We start from the raw sequence: 21,105 nt of genomic DNA on the forward strand, positions 1-21,105 counted from the left end.
AACAAGGAATAATATATATAAAATACCATAATTACCAGAAATAATTAAATAACCATAATGGATATGTCTCTGATATTATGTACAGTAGCCTGCTGTTACATTTTAATGTCCTTTATTATGATACTAGGATGTCCATGCATTAGGGCTGGATCAATAAATCAATATACCGATACAGCGATACATATCAATTTTCAGCAGAGTATCAAATATTGATACGCAAACATGTTGTATATCACTGTATTGTTTCAACAACTCAACCTACTGTTTTCATCAAAAAAGATTTGACCTTAAGTATTGTATTTTAATTGACAAAACAGCCTGCCATAGCTGTGACTTTAAGCACTAGTCTGATGCCCATGAATAGTAATTTTACAGCAGGACTAGTGCTAATTGTAATGAACTACATGTAGTCTGATTGAATCCCTATAAACTACTATATCTGCAATGATCAATTGCATTTTCAACACATTTTGAGTGCATTCTGTACAGTATGCGATTATTTCAGTCCAGATGCATCATTTTGTTAGAATTTGTGTTCACAAACGCATCCAGACAAATTGGTCAAATTTTTTTTAAACTGATGATGACCTTAGTGCTGAAGCAAATCAGCTGTAGTCTAGCCTACAAATAGCCTGACTAGTAAAATTTTGGGGTTTAGGCCTAACTGTTACTAGTCCAAACACAGACTGATTTGGCTGTTAAATTAAAAATATTAAGAAATTATTAACATATATTGAAGTCTGTGTTATTCTAACTTAAGACAGACTTATGGCGACAGTATATTTTAATTTATTTTCAAACATATTTTCAACAAAATTAAAATTAATTTCACTTGTTTGTTTGTTTACGGCAGCGAGTTAAAGACCACTTGTCAAAATGGCGGAAATTGCATATGAAAGGACCAGTCTAGATCTTCGAACACCCTAATAAACTTTTGTATTTCTGAAACATCTTTAACTATTCTGATGTATTTATACCTTTATTTCTCAAAACAGCAACAAACAATACTTTCTTAAACAATAACCTGTTCATATTCCACAAAATACAAAGTCAACTAGGGCCTATACCGGAATTCATGTGTTATGCTACACACGTTTTAATAACGGGGCGGGAAGTGAACCGAAATTGAGAAAATCACATTTTTTCTTAATTCATGCCAACAGCATGTTGCAAGTGCTATTTTTCTTTAAGAAGAGAAATTTTGCTATCATTTTAAGATAATCAAATATTTTTCGAATATGTTTAACTTTTCATGCGATGGTGTTTATTTTGGCGATCGTCAATTTTGTTTGGCCTATTCAAACTTCTTACATGTACATGTATTTGGTGTCAACACACACCACAATTATCATGCACCATGAACAAATGTGGCAGGCCTATAAAACGACAGAAACAAATAATTTCTCTCTGTGTTTCTTTTCATATTTTCAGAAAACGTTTTAGCTGTTTATCTAGCAAATAATATATTAGGCCTACATGTACCTACCACTGAAACGTCGTCCCGCCAAACAACACTGCAGAAAAGGACTTCCGAATAGCAGATGGTGATCGGGATCGTGTTGCGCTTGGTTGTAAGGTAGAATCCAACTGCATTCCGAGTAGTCTTAATAGAAAACGTCTTAATAACTTCGCGACACGATGCAATAGCATGGTGACATGATGCTATAACGTAGTGACACAATGCTTTAACATGATGACATGATGTTATGACCTGGTGACATGATGATATAACATGGTGAGATGATGTTATAACATGGTGACACGATGCTATAACATGGCGACACGATGCTATAACATGGTGACATGATGCTATAACATTGTGACATGATGCTGTAATGTGGTGACTTGATGCTATAACAGGGTGACACGATGCTATAACATGGTGACATGATGCTATAACATGGTGACATGATGCTATAACATGGGGACGTGATGCTATAACAGGGTGACACGATGCTATAACATGGTGACACGATGCTATAACATGGTGACATGATGCTATAACAGGGTGACATGATGCTATAACAGGGTGACACGATGCTATAACATGGTGACACGATGCTATAACATGGTGACACGATGCTATAACAGGGTGACATGATGCTATAACAGGGTGACACGATGCTATAACATGGTGACATGATGCTATAACATGGTGACACGATGCTATAACATGGTGACATGATGCTATAACATGGTAACACGATGCTATAACATGGTGACATGATGCTATAACATGGTGACATGATGCTATAACATGGTAACACGATGTTAGAACATGGTGACATGATGCTATAAAATTGTGACATGATGTTGTAATATGGTGACACAATGCTACAACCCGGGGACGTGATGACAAAACATGGTGACACGATGCAATAAAACATCTAGTCTTAAGGCAGCTATGGCGTTCCATACTAACGTTTGATGTGCAATAGCATTTGGCATATTTATAATGAAGTCAAGAAATGAATCAGCGGGGATTGATACCAATCCGTTTGTGGACATTTTGGCGATCGGCGTATAACTTTTAATGGGTGCGTTCATTCTGTTTTTATGACTGCCTTTGAAACGGCACTATAATATGCGATGCAGGTAAACATATTTTGTGTATAAATCTTATCTAATTCAGTTTTACCATTAAAATGACGTGGATGCTAGGGAATGCGCGAGTCTTTTGTAGCTACGCACCTGACGGCACTTTGTATAGCTGATAATATTGAAAGGAAAATTATCACTTTTTTCCAACGGTAGTCACATTTTTGCAGTAATTGGTACTGTCATGTAGAATATTATTGTTCCTATTTTTGATATTGGCCCCTAAAACATCTAAGAAATTGTCTATTGGCATTCTGGTTGGTTGATTATGTACAAAATGTAACTTATTATCACATCCCTGTAGTAGTAGCCGGTGGCTATCATTGAAGATTGCGCAGCGTATCCGCTTGTGGCAGCAAATGGCTGAGAGTGACATCCCTTGCATGTCCAAGCACATACACTTCATACATTGTTACGATATAATATACTCCTTGATTCAGACATTCTTGATCTAGCAACGGCAGACCATGTCGATCCTAATGGCCTTATGTAAATCAGCTTAGACACATATTTCCAGCCATATTTGCGTGCTGGAATTTTGCAATAACATTTACCTCCTGTGTATCGTACATCTATGACATAATATCTTGTACTTTATTAGACCAGGAGAAAACGGGCGGTTTTAAAATCAAAGGTTATTGACTTTTTGAATGTAATTGTGATTTGATTTCTAATGTTTTATGCAAATAACCTTCTATGCAAGCAACCTTATATGCATATTTATGAATGTTATTGATTTATAACTGTAAAATAATGTACTTGATTTCTCCATTTAAAACACATTGGTATGTATGATCCATTCAAATAGGAACGGGACCATTTTCGATATTCAAGGGATCACTATCACTGACGTTTGTAAATAAACAAGACAGGATGGACCTGAACAATGTATAATCGGAGTTAATTGGCCATTCATGTACAAATATATCAATCGGTCAAGGTAGAGGCTAACTCAAACATCTAGGGGTTACTATCAGAGAGGAGAGTAGGGAGGGAGTGTGTATAAAAAAGTTCCATCATGGATTATCAAACCTGGTCTCGGATCAATCTTCACCCCCGAATCCAGGATTTTCAAGTTATGCTGTTTCCTGACCACAAGTTTCGCTAAAACCACAATGGTTCAATCCTTGATACTCCGGGGGTTAGTAAAGTCAGCGATAGTAACCCCTGGAGTATCGAGGATGCTTTAATTTGTTCAAAAACCCCATGAATGGCTGAATTAAATGTTTTAAAGGACTGTGGATTTTGAGATTTTGATAACACGAATTTAGGTGAAAACACAAGTCAAACAAAGTCTCCGACTAAAATACGTGTAAACATTCTCATAAACAACTTTGTTTTCATTAGTTCATCTATACTACAAAATGTACATGTACCTACGCGTAGATATATATTTTGGTTATTATACGAAGTTGTGGCTAACGGTTCGTTATGGTGGCTGATTACGGCCATCTCGTGTTGTTGTGTTGTCGCCTTGTCGTGTTGTCGCCTTGTCGAGTTGTCGCGGTCTCAAACTGCGACAACCCGAGATTTAACAGTTAAAATGTCGACTTGTCGCGTTTTTGAACCGCGACAAGTCGACAACACGACAAGACGACAAGTCGACAACACGACAAGTCGACATTTCAAACACGCTAATTAGCGCGTACAGAATCTCGTGTTGTCGCGGTAAAATGTCGACTTGTCGTGTTGTCGAGTTGTCGACTTGTCGTGTTGTCGCCTTGTCGTGTTGTCGACTTGTCGTGTTGTCGAGTTGTCGACTTGTCGCCTTCCTGTTACACATGCGCAAATCATATGAAATAGCCACTATCTTTGAATATAGAAAACTGAAGTCAGTGCTTGTGAATATTTGGTGTGTTTGTAATATATTCGATGTACAAAATTGTTTAAAAATCATATTTTCCCCATTGTTAACTCTTTTGAAAAGTATTATACTTAACGGAAATTATAATATTAAATTAAATAAATACAGTATTAACAAAACAAAGGATGTTGTCAGAACACAGAACAAAAATGTTTGTATAATGAACAGTGACAGAGACGACAAATGTATATCAACTTAATATTGTAAAATATCCTTTTAAAATATTGTGTTATCAATCGGTTAAGACTTATTATTCAATTTGAAGAATTGAAGAGAACACGGCTGATAAGACGAAATATTATCTATTATTACTAATTACTGTAATAGGTTATGTGTGTAGTACATCAAACAATAACCTTGATTAAGATCTAATAAAGAATTTGATGTAAAACGATTAGAAAAAAAAATCATAAAAACTTTCATTTAGTCCAAAGCGTTATAGAACAGATAAGGTGTTGTGCCCCATCTTTCTGGTAATTAGTTCATGTATTTTGATCATCAGCATGCATTACAATGTACATAATGTAAGTATTTTTTATAGAATTTATATATTGTATGTGTTAAACAGTAAGATTTACCCTGGAAAGTTTGAATGTGTAACTCGACTGCAGTAATTCATACAATAGTATACAAATGCTGGAGCATAGATACTTCCAGGGGATATCAATTTAATGGAACTCTGCATGCAAAAGAAAAATACACAAATAGTATTTCTGGGTCTAGAAATTCCTAATACACAAAACATGTGTTCATTTTACGAAGTGAATATCATAATTATATAATAATCTTTCTCAAAGCGATCAATTTGTGGTTAAGAGAGGCTTGGCTAATTATGATACATTCAAGTGTAATTGACCTGTGTTAATATGGTCCGAATATGCTAAGTCAATAACAGCAACTCAAGTTACATTACGCAAACATTGCGTTCTTCAGGGTGGTGTCCTATGGTCAATGCTTTTTCTTGTAACTAACATGCACATAGATACATATCTAGTACAAAAAATAAGGACCTCAGTTTCGGTTCATATGGTGTTATACCGCCCTGGTATAATTTAAAATAATGACCTCGGGCTACGTACGGCCTGGGTTATTATTTATTCTACCAGGGCGGGATAATAACATATATACAGCCTTATACACTGTACATGTATATCTTATTATCTGCATTGCTTTTATCTTTATATTCAGAAATTCCGTTGTTATTTTCGATACATTTACCATTATTCTCCGTCATTATATCGAGATATTCGATGCATTTTCCTTTATAATATGTAGCTAAAATTAAACTTTATATTCGGTACAATTTCTTTTAATTTTGGACACACTTCTTTATATGATGTGCAACCTTCTTTATATAATGTGCAAACATTTATATGATGAAGATCAAAGCCGGCTTATAATATATGCATAATTTTTCGGCTGCTTTCGTCTTAGTGACAGCACTTTGTATAGTTGTGTAGGATTTTGAAAAGAAAATTATTGCTCTTACCAACGGTAGTAACCTTTTTTGTGAAGACTTACTAGGAATATGATTTTAACCGTTAAAACTACATGTAGATGGACTAATTTCCGTTTGTCTCGGGATCTATCCATTCCTTCTCACTATATATCACCATGTAGATTACGATTATACCGATTTTTGTATTTAAACTCATAAAACGTCTAAAATGGTCTATACATGACACTCCGATGGGTCCAAATTATTGAATCGCCATCTACATGTAGACAATTAATCCTGTGTCTACATTGGATAATCAGTATAAGAAAAAAAAAGATTTTGTTTTAATTTTAGATGTGCTACTATTTTGTTAATTCATATTATGAAAATGAAAACAATTAAGAAGCAAATGCTAATTGAATTTTTCGTTTCGGAAAGGTACATGTAGTGGGTCTTTAAAGCATTATATACATGTATGTGCCGTAATTTTCATACTCACGAATCAAGAGCTTTTTGATATTTTATTCACCATCAACCTTTTGAAAATGAAAATGATTTTGACATTACGTATGCGGTCAGGCTATGAAGCCAAGATGTGGTCGACAATTTCATTTAAAATTTTTATAAAATAATAAGAAAATAAAAAAATGATTACTGCAGGTATGCATTCATATTAACATACATAAGGCATAAATTCTGACTTGTAAATAATGTTTACAAGGCATCGTACATGGTTTTCTGACCATTTGAATGATTATCACACCTTAAAACAACCTGATGGTTTTCAATAGTTTCCTGAAGAAAAAAATACATGCCCAGTTACGGCACATATAGCTTAACCAATCAATAAATAAAATCGGGTAATTAATAAAACAAAATGTTCCCAGCCGCCATACAACATCTATGATATAGGTACATGTATATATTATCCGAATAGCGTATATTGAACTTTGATTCCTAGGCGTGGCAACATTATAAGATTTTTCAAATATCTACATATATATGTAGATCTGCTACCCTGTTGAGATCAGCCGCTTGATTTTTACACTTTACCTTATCCTAAACATGTTTCCTAACAGGTTTAGTTGAATTCGGACCAGTTGAGAAGATTATGGAATTGTTATGTTTATGGTGATAGAAGACAAATGAAAATGATGTCGATAGGTCACCTGCCTGGGTGACCACCTTGTCCTTAAGGCTTAATAGTCCGAAGGCCCGTTAATCTGAACGTCCGTTAGTCCGAACGACCGTTAGTCCGAACGACCGTTAGTCCTAAGGCCCATTAGTCCGAACGTCTGATAGTCCGATAACCGATATAAATGTACAGGACTCAGTAATAAACTTGCTAAGATATGTGTAACTCTAGATTGACACCATCTTCAGTGACCCACGGATGATGGCACTACTCTACGCTACATTTATCACAAATGTAGCGTAGGGTCATCGACAAAAAGCGAAATGTGACTAATTTTAACAATTGTGAAAAAAAACATAATCTTGCAATACATGTATGTAAACGTATCCGATATGAAAGAGTGTATATGTACACTGCAATCCTGGCTATTAGTTTCCCAGAAATTACCATTATGCGAACCATTTTCATCATTGAAAAAGGGGAGAATAAACAAGTAAAAGGGAGAAGAAGGAAACACAAAAATAAGTCGCTAAATACATATTTCATACATGTATGGAGGTTAGAATGGGTGATATATCTCATCCATTCATGCAGCCATGTTATCCCTATGACCATAGGACACCGCCCTGAAGAACGCAATGTTTGCGTAATGTAACTTGAGTTGCTGTTATTGACTTAGCATATTCGGACCATATTTAACACAGGTCAATTACACTTGAATGTATCATAATTAGCCAAGCCTCTCTTAACCACAAATTGATCGCTTTGAGAAAGATTATTATATAATTATGATATTCACTTCGTAAAATGAACACATGTTTTGTGTATTAGGAATTTCTAGACCCAGAAATACTAATTGTGTACTTTTCTTTTGCATGCAGAGTTCCATTAAATTGATATCCCCTGGAAGTATCTATGCTCCAGCAATTGTATACTATTGTATGAATTACTGCAGTCGAGTTACACATTCAAACTTTCCAGGGTAAATCTTACTGTTTAAACTGTACAATATATAAATTCTATAAAAAATACTTACATTATGTACATTGTAATGCATGCTGATGATCAAAATACATGAACTAATTACCAGAAAGATGGGGCACAACACCTTATCTGTTCTATAACGCTTTGGACTAAATGAAAGTTTTTTATGATTTTTTTTCTAATCGTTTTACATCAAATTCTTTATTAGCCAATCTATAGACAACTTATCACTTTTTGTGTCACAAACCCTTTAAATCAAGGTTATTGTTTGATGTACTACACACATAACCTAGTACAGTAATTAGTAATAATAGATAATATTTCGTCTTATCAGCCGTGTTCTCTTCAATTCTTCAAATTGAATAATAAGTCTTAACCGATTAATAACACAATATTTTAAAAGGATATTTTGCAATATTAAGTTGATATACATTTGTCGTCTCTGTCACTGTTCATTATACAAACATTTTTGTTCTGTGTTCTGACAACATCCTTTGTTTTGTTAATATTTATTTAATTTAATATTATAATTTCCGTTAAGTATAATACTTTTCAAAAGAGTTAACAATGGGGAAAATATGATTTTTAAACAATTTTGTACATCGAATATATTACAAACACACCAAATATTCACAAGTATGGTGGCATATTTCTGCCATCGAGTTGCCGACATCATATCGGAAGATGTCGACATAAACAGAAGAATATGTCGACTTACCACATGACCCTGCCCACATAATGATTCCAAGATAATTATGTAGAAAGTCGGTAACTCGGCGATTAATCGTGTTTATGCTCGGGTGTGACACCGACTTGTCAGTTATCGATGTCGACATCTAAACTAAAAGATGTCGACATCTGGCCATGGTCTTGAAAGTGGAATTCAAAGGCCACCCTTTCATAGGGCACTGTGTATATGCAGCACGGCACCATACAGCAGAGTTCGACGTTGATTTTGTTTATTCAGAAAAAGTTTTTATTTATTTGATTTCAAAATTAAAAATTGTGATCCTGCATATCCCGGCCATGCAGCTGTAGCCTGCGTGTATGTACACATTGTAACTGTTAGTCCGAGCAGAGGAAGTTAGAGTGCAATTTAAGGACTCTGCTTTGTACAACGAATTTCCATCCTCTTGGCCATAATCATTTATTAATATATATATAACCGTGGGTTGAAAAATCGTTTAAAAGCTGTGTGTGTGCTTTGTGGATTAGCATTCGTACCAAGTCCATGTGGTACATACCGTACTATACTATATTACAATGATTTTTTCAAGATTTCATTTTTTGCGAATCACGAAAAATACCAGTTACGTAATTTAAAAGCCATAAACGTCACAGTACAGATACAAAATACCCATTTGGAAACCAGCTTTACTTGTTAGTTTGCCCTGTCCATATATATACATAAATATTTACATCCCTCGACACACTTAAATAAAGGCACAACGATTTTTTGTTACGGTCTTAATGGCCAGATTCAACCTTTGGGCTAAAAATCCTCCCGCGGGACGCGGTTTTAGCTCCAAACTCGGGATATATCTGCATCTATTTTTTTGTAGTAAAAACGTAGTAAAAAAAGTCACGTGCTTATACCTCATTCATGCCATTGGCCGGAATATACAATTGCATTATGGGTAACTAGTGATCACGTGATTGTGTGTTTACTTCCAAATATGGTGATAGTTTGCTTGCCATTTCTTCGGGAAAATTGATTTATTTGAAAATATTTAGACTCCAAACTGTTATTAATATTGCATGCATATCATTTTGACTTGCACATATGTAATATTTTACTATAAATAATGAACTGAACTGAGTTGTAAAACTGTCATTTCCACGTTTTGTAAATAAATGATATAATACGAATTGACCATTTCAATAGGTCTAACCGTCTAATCTAAGATCAGCGAAGATCGGCTACTCCCGGCTAAATCCGAGAATTCGAAATTTATATTTATATATATCATTACCTGCTTTAGGGTTCAGAACATATACATATAACACAGAGAAAGTAAGATCTTCTTCAAAAGGCCTAATTTTGTATAAATACCAGGTCAGAGAAATCACTCTATTTGGAAGTAAACACACACTCATGTGATCACTAGTTACCCATAATACAATTCCATATTTATTTCGGCCAATGGCATGAATGAGGTAAAATCACGTGACTTGTTTTACTACGTTTGACTACATAGAACGCGTGTTTTGTACCATTATTGGGAAAATCCCCCACGGATCGTGATTTCATTTCCACCATTTGAAACAGAAGGCTTAGAGTAGACGTTGATTGTGAAACATTGATAAATTGAAGATTACATGTTGTGCCATGGCAGATGTCAAAGTTCATGTATACATACTCGACAATTACTTGAAACATCATCTAATTAATTTGTGTTGAAATTATAATTGATGTTGACCAGGAAATGCACCAGGCTAAATTTGGTTGAATAATGCATGGGAGGTGAATTAATCTTAACTTTTCCACTTTGTGGAAAATCCTTCAAAACGGATTTATCTCCCTTGATTAAAATGACAACCCATGTACCTTTGCTATGATATAAAAAAATCCTTTTTAAATATTAATCAAATATGTGTATTAATTTAATTTGAAACATGTTTGTTTTGCTGGAAATTTGCAAAAAAATAATATCAATACAAAATATTCATGATCGTTATTTGATTGTTGTTGTTTTTGTACTTGCTGTAAAATGAGAAAAACCGTGTTGTGGAGAAGAAGTTTGTTAAAATTTGAATTGTTTACAAATGGATGAGATTTGAGAATGAGCAGAAGGCAATAAGGATATATACATTTATGTCTAACAGTCACCTGAATTCCGATATGCACAGTTATAAATAATGTTTTGCTTTTAAACAAACAAATAAATATGTCTCAGCCCTGTGACTTGGCACATAGGTCAAGATCATTGATTTGAACAAACTCTGTATCCCTTCATCCCAGCATGCTATGGCCAAATAACATGTCCATGTATGAGGTTCTTGGTTATTAAGAAGATTGTAAATTGTTTACAACAGACACTGGATGATGCCGGCCAAAAGACAATTGCAATAGGTCACACAGGAGGAGATTAATTCAACACACAACCATATATACTTTATATACTTTTTCTCATAAATCATTACATATAATCCTTGTACACATCCATATCAATGGCGACGCTAACAGGAAATTAATGAATATGCAAAATGGCGTGCGAGCGTTGAAGGGTCGAGATTTTGGTGTTTTGGGGGTCCGGGGATCTCCCCCGGAAAAAAAATATGATTTTGATGATGTTGCGAGCGCCGAATGCACGAGACTTTGGTGTTCTGGGGGTCCGGGGGTCTCCCCCGCGAAAAATATTACGATTTGGAATGGCCAATATGAGTTTTACGGTGTATTTTGAGGATTTTAATGCGTTCTTAACGTGGTAATTTTTCGATTTACATTTACCTGCATTTAGAAATTATAATTGTGAATGTCGTCATACCATTATGCAACCCTGCTCGATCTGAACATACGTCTTCACACCATCAGCACATTGTTGTTTAACTAAAAAAAATAATGAATTGATTTAATTGTGTTGCTTAGACATATAAACAATTTAATATTTTAAGAAGCATTTTGAAATAGCAGAATCCCTTGATGGACATTTTTAGTCTAGTTCATGTGTATTGAATTTTTATTATTAAAGGTTTGAACATTACGTGCTTGAACGTTTTAGGAAATGCGCCGCAAAGCGGCAAAATTTTCTAAAATGAAGTACGAAAAATGTGCAGGAGGACCCTTTTTCTTCCTACGCCCCTGCAGTTGCACATTAAAGTTTAATGAACTTGGTACCCACTACTGACTGATGTAAATCATGCCAATAAAATATGGACCTTTTCTCTATTTCTGTATTTTTGTTTACCTTTTTCTTTCCTCTTGGAAATGTTTTATAACATGGGAAAACTAAAAATGAAGTCTATATAGCAGGAATTACAAAACACATAGCCACCTGTCAACCATGCATGGTTTTTTTCTGATTGGTCACCCGAGTTCGGATACAGAATGAAACAAATACATACACTGTATATAAGCACCATATATTGGCCTATCAGGCCCATGAAATCAGCCAGTGACGATATCCATTTAACCTTTTAATATATGAAGAGTATTTGATTCCATTACATATGTTTCCTTTGAAAATTGAGCAAATAATGCTCATAAATGTGTTTCCCTATTTAAACTATGGTAAAGACCCTATCTCCTGGGGAAAATTCCCGAGACCCCAGGGCCATGAAATTCACAATATTGGTAGAGGGCCTTGAGACCTTTCAATCTATGGAGAAACAAAATGATACATTTTCGTACGGAACCTACCGAAGCATAATGAGTTAGGTCCTAGGTCCCAATTTACCAGGCGGGAAGCAGCCATGTAAGCACATAAGCCCGTGTTTCTTAGTATATGTGTACATACATGTACATGTATGTATTAGATTCCCAAAAAGCTAAGTGGGCTATGCGGAAACTTATAACTATTTGTTTTGGAAATAATATGGAAAATAAACTATGATATGATAGTATTGCTAACAATTTCAAATGGTGGAAATGAAACCACGATCCGCGGAGGATTTCCCCTATAATGGTACAAAGCACGCGTTCTTTGTAGTAAAACGTAGTAAAACAAGTCACGTGATTATACCTCATTCATGCCATTGGCCGAAATAAATATGGAATTGTATTAGTGGGTAACTAGTGATCACATGAGTGTGTGTTTACTTCCAAATAGAGTGATTTCTCTGACCTGGTATTTACACATAATTTGGCCTTATTTTCTCTGTGATATATATGTATATGTTCTGAACCCTAAAGCAGGTAATAATATATATAAATATAAATTAGAATTCTACGAATTTAGCCGGGAGTAGCCGATCTTCGCTGATTTTAGATTAGACGGTTAGACCTATTGAATTGGTCAATTCGTATTATATCATTTATTTACAAAACGTGAAAATGGCAGTTTTACAACTCATTCAGTTCATTATTTATAGTAAAACAGTGCATATGTGCAAGTCAAAATGATATGCATGCAATATTAATAACATTTTGGAGTCTAAATATTTTCAAATAAATCAATTTCTCCGAAGAAATGGCAAGCAAACTATCACCATATTCGGAAGTAAACACAAAATCACGTGATCACTAGTTACCCATAACACAATTGTATATTCCGGCCAATGGCATGAATGAGGTATAAGCACGTGACTTTTTTTTTTACTACGTTTGACTACAAAGAACGCATGTTTTTACTACGAAAAATAGATGCAGATGTATCGCGAGTTGGGAGTTTAAAACCGCCTTCCTGGAGGATTTTTAGCCCAAAGGTTGAATCTGACCATTAAGACCGTAACAAAAATTCCTTTATATAAGTGTATCGAGGGATGTAAATATTTATGTATATATATATGGACAGGCCAAGCTAACAAGTAAAGCTGGTTTCCCAATGTGTATTGTGTACCTATACTGTGACCTTTATGGCTTTTAAATTAGGTAACTGGTATTTTTCGGGATTCACAAGAAAATACAACATAAAAAAAAATCTTTTTATTTTTTTTTTTTTTTTTTCATTCATTCTTTTAATATAGTATAGTACGGTATGTACTACATGGACTTGGTACGAATTCCAATCAACAAAACACACACACAGCTTTGAAACGAATTTTCAACCCAAGGTTATATATATTAATAATTCGTTGTACACTTCCTTAGCTCGGGCTAACAGCTACGTACACGCAGGCTACAGTTTCATGGCCGGGATGTGCAGGATCACAATTTTTTTTTTATTTTGAAATCAAATAAATAAAAACTTTAATTAACAAAATCAACGTCGATCTCTGTTGTATGGCTTTTGCTGCATATACACAGTGCTCTATGAAAGGGTGGCCTTTGATTTCCACTTTCAAGACCAGATGTCGACATCTTTTAGTTTAGATGTCGACATCAATAACTGACAAGTCGGTGTCACACCCGAGCATAAACACATAAATCGCCGAGTTACCGACTGTCTACATAAATATCTTGGAATCATTATGTGGGCATGTACATGTGGTAAGTCGACATATTCTTCTGTTTATGTCGACATCTTCCGATATGATGTCGACTTAATGCCTTAACGATGTCGACATTATTAAGTCGTAAGTCGGCAAATCGATGGCAGACATATGCCACCATACACAAGCATTGACTTCAGTTTTCTATATTCAAAGATAGTGGCTATTTCATATGATTTGCGCATGTGTAACAGGAAGGCGACAAGTCGACAACTCGACAACACGACAAGTCGACAACACGACAAGGCGACAACACGACAAGTCGACAACTCGACAACACGACAAGTCGACATTTTACCGCGACAACACGAGATTCTGTACGCGCTAATTAGCGTGTTTGAAATGTCGACTTGTCGTGTTGTCGACTTGTCGTGTTGTCGTGTTGTCGACTTGTCGCGGTTCAAAAACGCGACAAGTCGACATTTTAACTGTTAAATCTCGGGTTGTCGCAGTTTGAGACCGCGACAACTCGACAAGGCGACAACACGACAAGGCGACAACACAACAACACGAGATGGCCGTAATCAGCCACCATAGAGAACTACACTAAAACGTTAGAGAGAAGGTAAGGGAGATAACTACGAGAGTAACGTGTGGAAAACGTTACCAGGTTCTCTAATCGATTAATGGCTTTGTTAACTTTCAATAGCGATACCCTTATCTTATAACCATGGTTAAATATCGATGTATCAATTTAACAATTAGAGGATTGCAATCATTTGAGACGTAAATGTAATCTGGGTGGCAGATAAATAGAATAGCGCTCGTTAGGGTGCTATATATAGCTATTCGCTAATTGCAACTTGTCTCAAATAAGGCTATCATCGGATGAGCAGGTCGTTTGGTCCTTTATATAATTAGTGTACATCAAAAACATCGAGTAGCGATACATTGTAATGCTTTGGTCGTCGCTCTCAGTAAATCATCAAAGGAAGTGTCTTTAGGCCTATGATAGGAATTTTTTTTCTTCTCTTGAACTGCCTTCAGTTTTGCTTTGAAATATTGCAGGGTTGTAGATATTGTAAGTGATTGTAACCCCTGGAATTCAAGAATGATACGACAGAGACATGAAATATAAGTCATTAAGATGATCTTCCTGTTGAATTTAATGGAATGCCCCTGAAACTTCTGTTGTTTTTTTTTTAATTTTTTTTTTTATTATTTTGTTGCCTTAATATAGACTTTTGATAAAGTCCAAGTAACGTTAAGATTTGTTAGCTCTATTTAGTGGAGCGTGATCATACAATAGGAGGGGAGGTAACCTCTACAAAAAATCTACTAAGTCTAATTTAATCTGGATATATTTATATATTTTAAACAGTTTTCCATAAAATATTTGCATATACATTTGAGGGTTGTCATGGTTGAGAATAAAGACATTGCGTCTCAAAAAATGATCACTAGTAAAGCATACCATTTATTTTGTATCCTGCTATGTTGTCACCAAAGATAATTGTACACAAGTATTAGCTTCCCAAAAAGCTAAGAAGGCTACCATACAGCATTATTTATTAGGAAGCAATAATAGGAAAGCTTGAAGCATTGTTCTGTTCACAGTTAGCTGCCATAGTTCTTATTACGATTCATTTTTGAAGAATGATAATTTAAATGCTTTCGCATTCAATGTAAAAGATAATCAACTTCATGAAAGGGCCACTATATAAAGGCTACCTTTCCGAAACAAAAAAACCCTAAAAGTTTTTTAAAAATAATTTATAACACAATATGGCAAAGATGAGATTACAACACCAAACAAGTTGAAGTTTTGCCGTCTGGCACGGAAACGAATAGTCAACTAACGCGTTGTAATTATGAAGACGTCGGGAAACATATTACGACCTGCGTTATGAAAATTGTCGTTTTGTTTATTTTAATGAAGTTGTTCAGAAAGTGCGGGGGCCTTTACGTAATGCTAACAAGTTTTCCGTCTGATATAGCCTACACTGTACTGATATATATACATGACGATGTACTTGGACATGTTGGTGTAATACAAAATATACGCATAGAAACAAGAATAACATTTCGGTTAAAACTGTACTTTACTGTAGCGCATACCACAGGGACCTGGCACGAAACTTTTTAACCAACAGTATACATATATGTATTATAGTATCAAGGGTATGAACTCGGCGGTCGAGAAAAACTTACCTATTTTTTTAAACCATGATTATTTTAATAAATGGGCTCTAAACAAGGTCCTCAATATTTTTATTACTTAAAATGAAGTGGGTTTCATCCTCAATTTCTTTACAAAATTTCCATAACCGCAGAGAACGGGGAATCTTTTTTACCCTACCCGTCTCGATTTCTAAACTGTGGATGCTAATTTGCAGTTTTGCGATCAATTTTCTTAATTCAAAATCCTTATTAGAAAGATGTGATTCTTCCTTATAGTTTTGTTTAAATTTACTGTACAAAAAAGTTTTACTGTTATTATCTGACTTATTTATCTTAGTTGTAAAATGGCTTTGAATGTACCTTGTATCGATTTCTTGAATAATAGTTTCAGATTACGTTCAAACGTCCTACTAGGTTGGCATTTTCAAAGTTATTAGAAATCTAATTTATCTTTATGATATAAGAAACATAATAATGAATTAATTGTCTTGCTAAGACATATAAACAAATTGATCTTTTTAAGAGACATTTTTTTTCAAATAGTAGAATCCCTTGATGGACATTTTTTTCGTCTAGCACATGTGTATTGATTTTTTTTATTAAAGGTTAGAACATTACAACATTTCACTCAGCGAAAAGGGGGAGGGGGGAGGGGGCAAAAAGACATGTCCCCACCCCCTGTGGTCAGTGTCTTCAAATATAAGCTGGAGAGAGTTATAAAGACAAATGTGGCGTGGCGAGCCACTTTTGTCTCTCTGTCCCGAGCCATCTTATATTTTCATTTTTCCGCATTATAAAATACACCTACATGTACCACATATATTTTGATGTATTTTTTCATGTACGTCGATTCCTTCGAACTCCTATTGGTTGGTTCATTGTTTGAGAGTCAGACATTGCAAATGTGTTAATAAATGTAACACTACTAAATATAAAAATCACATTTGAGAATTCCTGGTAGGCAACTATTACCGAATGCGCTTATATCTTTCACAAGGTAGTAAAAAGGAGTATACTCTGGTTCAGTATTGTGAATGAATCATTTCCTCCGCAAAAAAGTGAATAACTGGGAATTTGCTTTTGTTTTGAATGTCATAATGGTTAAGGGATAAATAGAATACACGGTTATTATTTTATAATACAAGTTTTATTTTGGTGCTCGACAAGGAAATCCGAGATGACTCGGCAAAGCCTTGTCATCTCGGCTTCCTAAGTCTCGCACCTAAATAAATTTGTACAAGTATTGCAAGATACTGACCATGTATTCTCTATCTATAAGGTTTCTGTGTACCTACAATTAGTGTGATGTAGCTTTAAGTGAGTTTTGTGCGCATTATTAGAAAACAAATGGCGCTTGGATTGAAACATTCGCTATATTGCAATAATTAAGCTATGTTTGGAATCATGTTATTTTTTTATAAATAGTTAACATTTGCGGTTAACCTAATGTCAAGATTTATCACCTGCAGAAAGGGTAAAATCCGTCTACTGTCACTGTATGATAGCAACCCCGAGTATTGGCTTCAGTGAAAAGCTTCGATCACGTATCGTACGGACTCTGTAATTAATTAAAACTGTAGTGTGCATCATATTGTTGATATTAATGTATGTATAAGAGTGAATTGTGTCCCACTGTCATTAGTAACATGTCTCTTTATCCCCTGAGGCAAATACGTCATAAAACCCAAGCATTGTGTACATATTCGCCTCGGGGCACCATAAATATTCTCTGAACACATGTTTTTATGTATTGTTGCTTTGTCATAGATTTGGCAAGTAAGCAAATTGTGTTCTTGCGATTAGTAGTATTCCAGTATTATAAATGGGTGATAGGAGATACAATGTCTACGTATAGGACGGTCGGGTCTCCAGCTCAGTAAGACACTCAACCTCTATGTACCTCAATGGTTCCTCCTTACAAACCCAAAAAGAAACAATACAAAACTTGCATATAAGTAAAAAAAATGTATTTAAAAGAACACATTCACATATATTTTTCATACATTATTTACACATTGAGTCTGTGATAAAATAGAATTGTTTATGATTACCACATTGTTTCACTATTTTCCAAACAAATTCACCCATTGTCTCAAGTGAGTTGCTAAATCGTGATTCATTGGTGGCATGTGGTTCAATGCGGAAGTGTTAACGTTGAAGGGGAACCCCCTATCCGGCATGGTGTTCGCGTGATTTTCGGTTCCGTTATTCTGTGCGAGTAAGTTGCGCATCAAAGTTGCCCACTTACTCCCAGCATTAGTCGTGTCCTGTGGGAGTGGTGTTGGTGTTGTGGCAGGCTGAGGGGGGAAGTTTTCGGGATCAAACGTACACTCTCCAATCTGCTGCATTGGTTTGAGAGTTCTTGCCGAAACACACACAGAATTAAGAGCGTTTTCTATTTTGATTAGTTGTTGTTTAGTATGGCCATCTTGTCTCCTGTTAAGTGTATACACTGCCTCTTTGCTTGGATCACAATAACCAGACTCGGGCAGTACCTTGTCACAGCCGTAAGTGACCGCATATCCGTCATAGTCCGTGCTGACCACCCACATCGCGTCCCCGGGAAGTTTGTATTGTGTGTGTAGATAGTCGAACTTTGTGAGGTTCGAGTCGGGGACAGGCACAGCCGAATGGATACTGTAGAAACAGCCGTAAGGTGCTGAACTGCGACCTGCGCACAAAAAAAGATAGTATATAGTGAAGCAATAAGACACGATTTAGCAATACAATTAACCCGATATAAACTTAAAGCAATTTTCCAAAATTACTTTGTTACGGAGATCTTTCGGTATTCTGTTAATGCTAATCAATATTCTCATGTTAGTAAAATGATGTATCTTAATTCATTTGAAAAATGCAGATGTTAAAACATAAACCAATTTAATACAAAACTATGTTTTCCAAGCACAATATTGTTTCATTAAGATATAATACTGCTTTTGCTACATAATTACTTAAAGTCAAATGATTGTTGTTCTTCCTTGGAAAATACTTACTGGCCATGACTTCGAGCCTTCCGAACGGTAACATGGTGAAGTGAAGCTGCATGTTCATGGTTTCCCCGGCAATGGCGTTCCAGAACACAGATCCGGGCCGTTTGGATGACACCACGTACCAATAGCCTTCGAAGGCCGTCATGTTGAAATCCGACTGCATCTTAAAGTCAAACGTCTTGCAAGTCGGCTGGCCATAACTGAGGCCACAGATTGCAAATACGACAGCAACAAGGAGCAGCATTTCTAGGAAAGTGACCAGTACCTCACTAGTCCCCGGCCGACCAGACAATGACACAGAATGACCAGGCCATCGACGGCCTAGTTATACGACATGTCACGTGCGCAATTGTCCAGTTTGACGTAAACCATGATACGTCCTTAATGGGCATGTTTACGTGTAAACAATATATCACGTCACAAGATAGACTAGACGGCCCTTGTAATGGTCAGAGCTTCGCCATCCAGGTAGACAGTCTGCGTTCTTACAGTGCATCCCAACCTTAAGGCAATTAACTGTCAATATGCATGTACAAATGACTTATTTATTTAAGAAGCCATTATATTTGAGAACCTGATGTTTTGTGTTTTCATATCTATAAACATGCAAAAACTAAATGTAGCATGGAATTATATCAACATGGTAATTTTTGGGTTTACAACTCATTTAAAATTATATCTGCTATTACCGAGTGAAATTTTTACATGCTATTTTTTTCTTCGGTAGTCCATTGAACACCATGAGCTTTGATAAATTAAATTGTGAAAATCATTCAAAGACCAGGCCAACATGTATGATGCTTCATAAGCATTTATTTTGCAACAACACAGAATTTATGCATTGTAATATATCCTTTCTTTATGCTTTGTGTATGTTTAGATGAAAAGAAGTTATTTTATAATTACCGATATCCTTCAAAATGAAATGGTAGACTACATCATGGCTTCTTTGTCTGACCTTGTGGTCATATTTTACGGCACTCTAGACTTACATACACTGTGTCCTGATTTTTGGCAGCACTGATCACAAAACCATAGTTCATTGAATTAGCCGTTCTTCAAAGTCGAATTACTAACGATGATACCCACGGAAGTATCTATAGTGCTTTTGGAATAAATTGCTAAAACAAGTAAAGGTTTTCATTTCTGGTAGGTATTTTTTCATTGTATGCTATCAAAGAGATGGGGAGGATAGAGTTGTTGATTTGATAAGACAACATTAATCACCAAAGTATTGCATTGTGTATGAAAGATGTTGACGAGCATCCCCAAAATATCAGAATTACGAAAGACTGGCGTTAAACAACAGTATGCTGACGTCAAAACAATCAAACAAAATATGCATATGTATTCCAAACATATATTTAACCCTGATGGGTAAGTTATCTTGTAGACGAATCGCCAATTGTAGAGTTATATTGTATGCGGATACCACTGTGGTATTGCTGGAATTAACTGAAGGCCTACAGAAGGATGTAGATTATGTTACATCTGTAACTGATGACTAGATTATGAGAATTGAAATTGATTTAAAAGAGGAAATCAAGGTAGTTTTTTGTTTTGATTTCTGTTTCTGTGTTTTAAATCAAACTTTAACCGTTAATTCTTATTTTATGGAGATATTTCCGGATTATATGTGATTTTAATATTGTTACGTTGAAAGCGTAAAAAGATTGTATGGGGATCAGGTTTGTTGCTACGTATGGGATTCTCAGAGATTTTATTGTTCACTACATTTCTTTATATACTCTACAGAAAAAAAACCATAAACTTACAATGAACCGGTTGGTATGTATTTGAATTTTTTTGATGTATTATTTTATAACTATTTTCCAAATAGCAGTTAAATCAGTGGATTTGTTTTTTAACACTGTGCTCTTGA

At 35.2% G+C, this 21,105-nt stretch overlaps 1 protein-coding gene across 1 annotated transcript; it reads right to left on the reverse strand.

Annotated features, from left to right (window-relative positions):
• Window positions 1-18,180: 18,180 nt before the first annotated feature.
• Window positions 18,181-19,523, reverse strand: LOC138332746 (purpurin-like). The gene is made up of 2 exons (XM_069280717.1): window positions 19,227-19,523; window positions 18,181-18,901 (listed from the first exon to the last, which is right to left on the reverse strand). The coding sequence occupies exons 1-2, from the start codon at window positions 19,465-19,467 to the stop codon at window positions 18,294-18,296; spliced, it is 849 nt and encodes a 282-aa protein (XP_069136818.1). The 5' UTR covers window positions 19,468-19,523; the 3' UTR covers window positions 18,181-18,293.
• Window positions 19,524-21,105: the final 1,582 nt, after the last annotated feature.

This window comes from Argopecten irradians, chromosome 10, assembly GCF_041381155.1.
Source record: "Argopecten irradians isolate NY chromosome 10, Ai_NY, whole genome shotgun sequence".
Lineage (NCBI taxonomy): Eukaryota > Metazoa > Mollusca > Bivalvia > Pectinida > Pectinidae > Argopecten > Argopecten irradians.

Bases quoted from the DNA above. Each gene is read 5' to 3' on its own strand.
- LOC138332746 (XM_069280717.1), bottom strand. From the start codon at position 19,467: ATGCTGCTCCTTGTTGCTGTCGTATTTGCAATCTGTGGCCTCAGTTAT. The intron at 18,902-19,226 runs GTAAGTATTTTC...TTTTGTGCGCAG, and splicing joins AAGGCTCGAAGTCATGGCCA to GTCGCAGTTCAGCACCTTAC.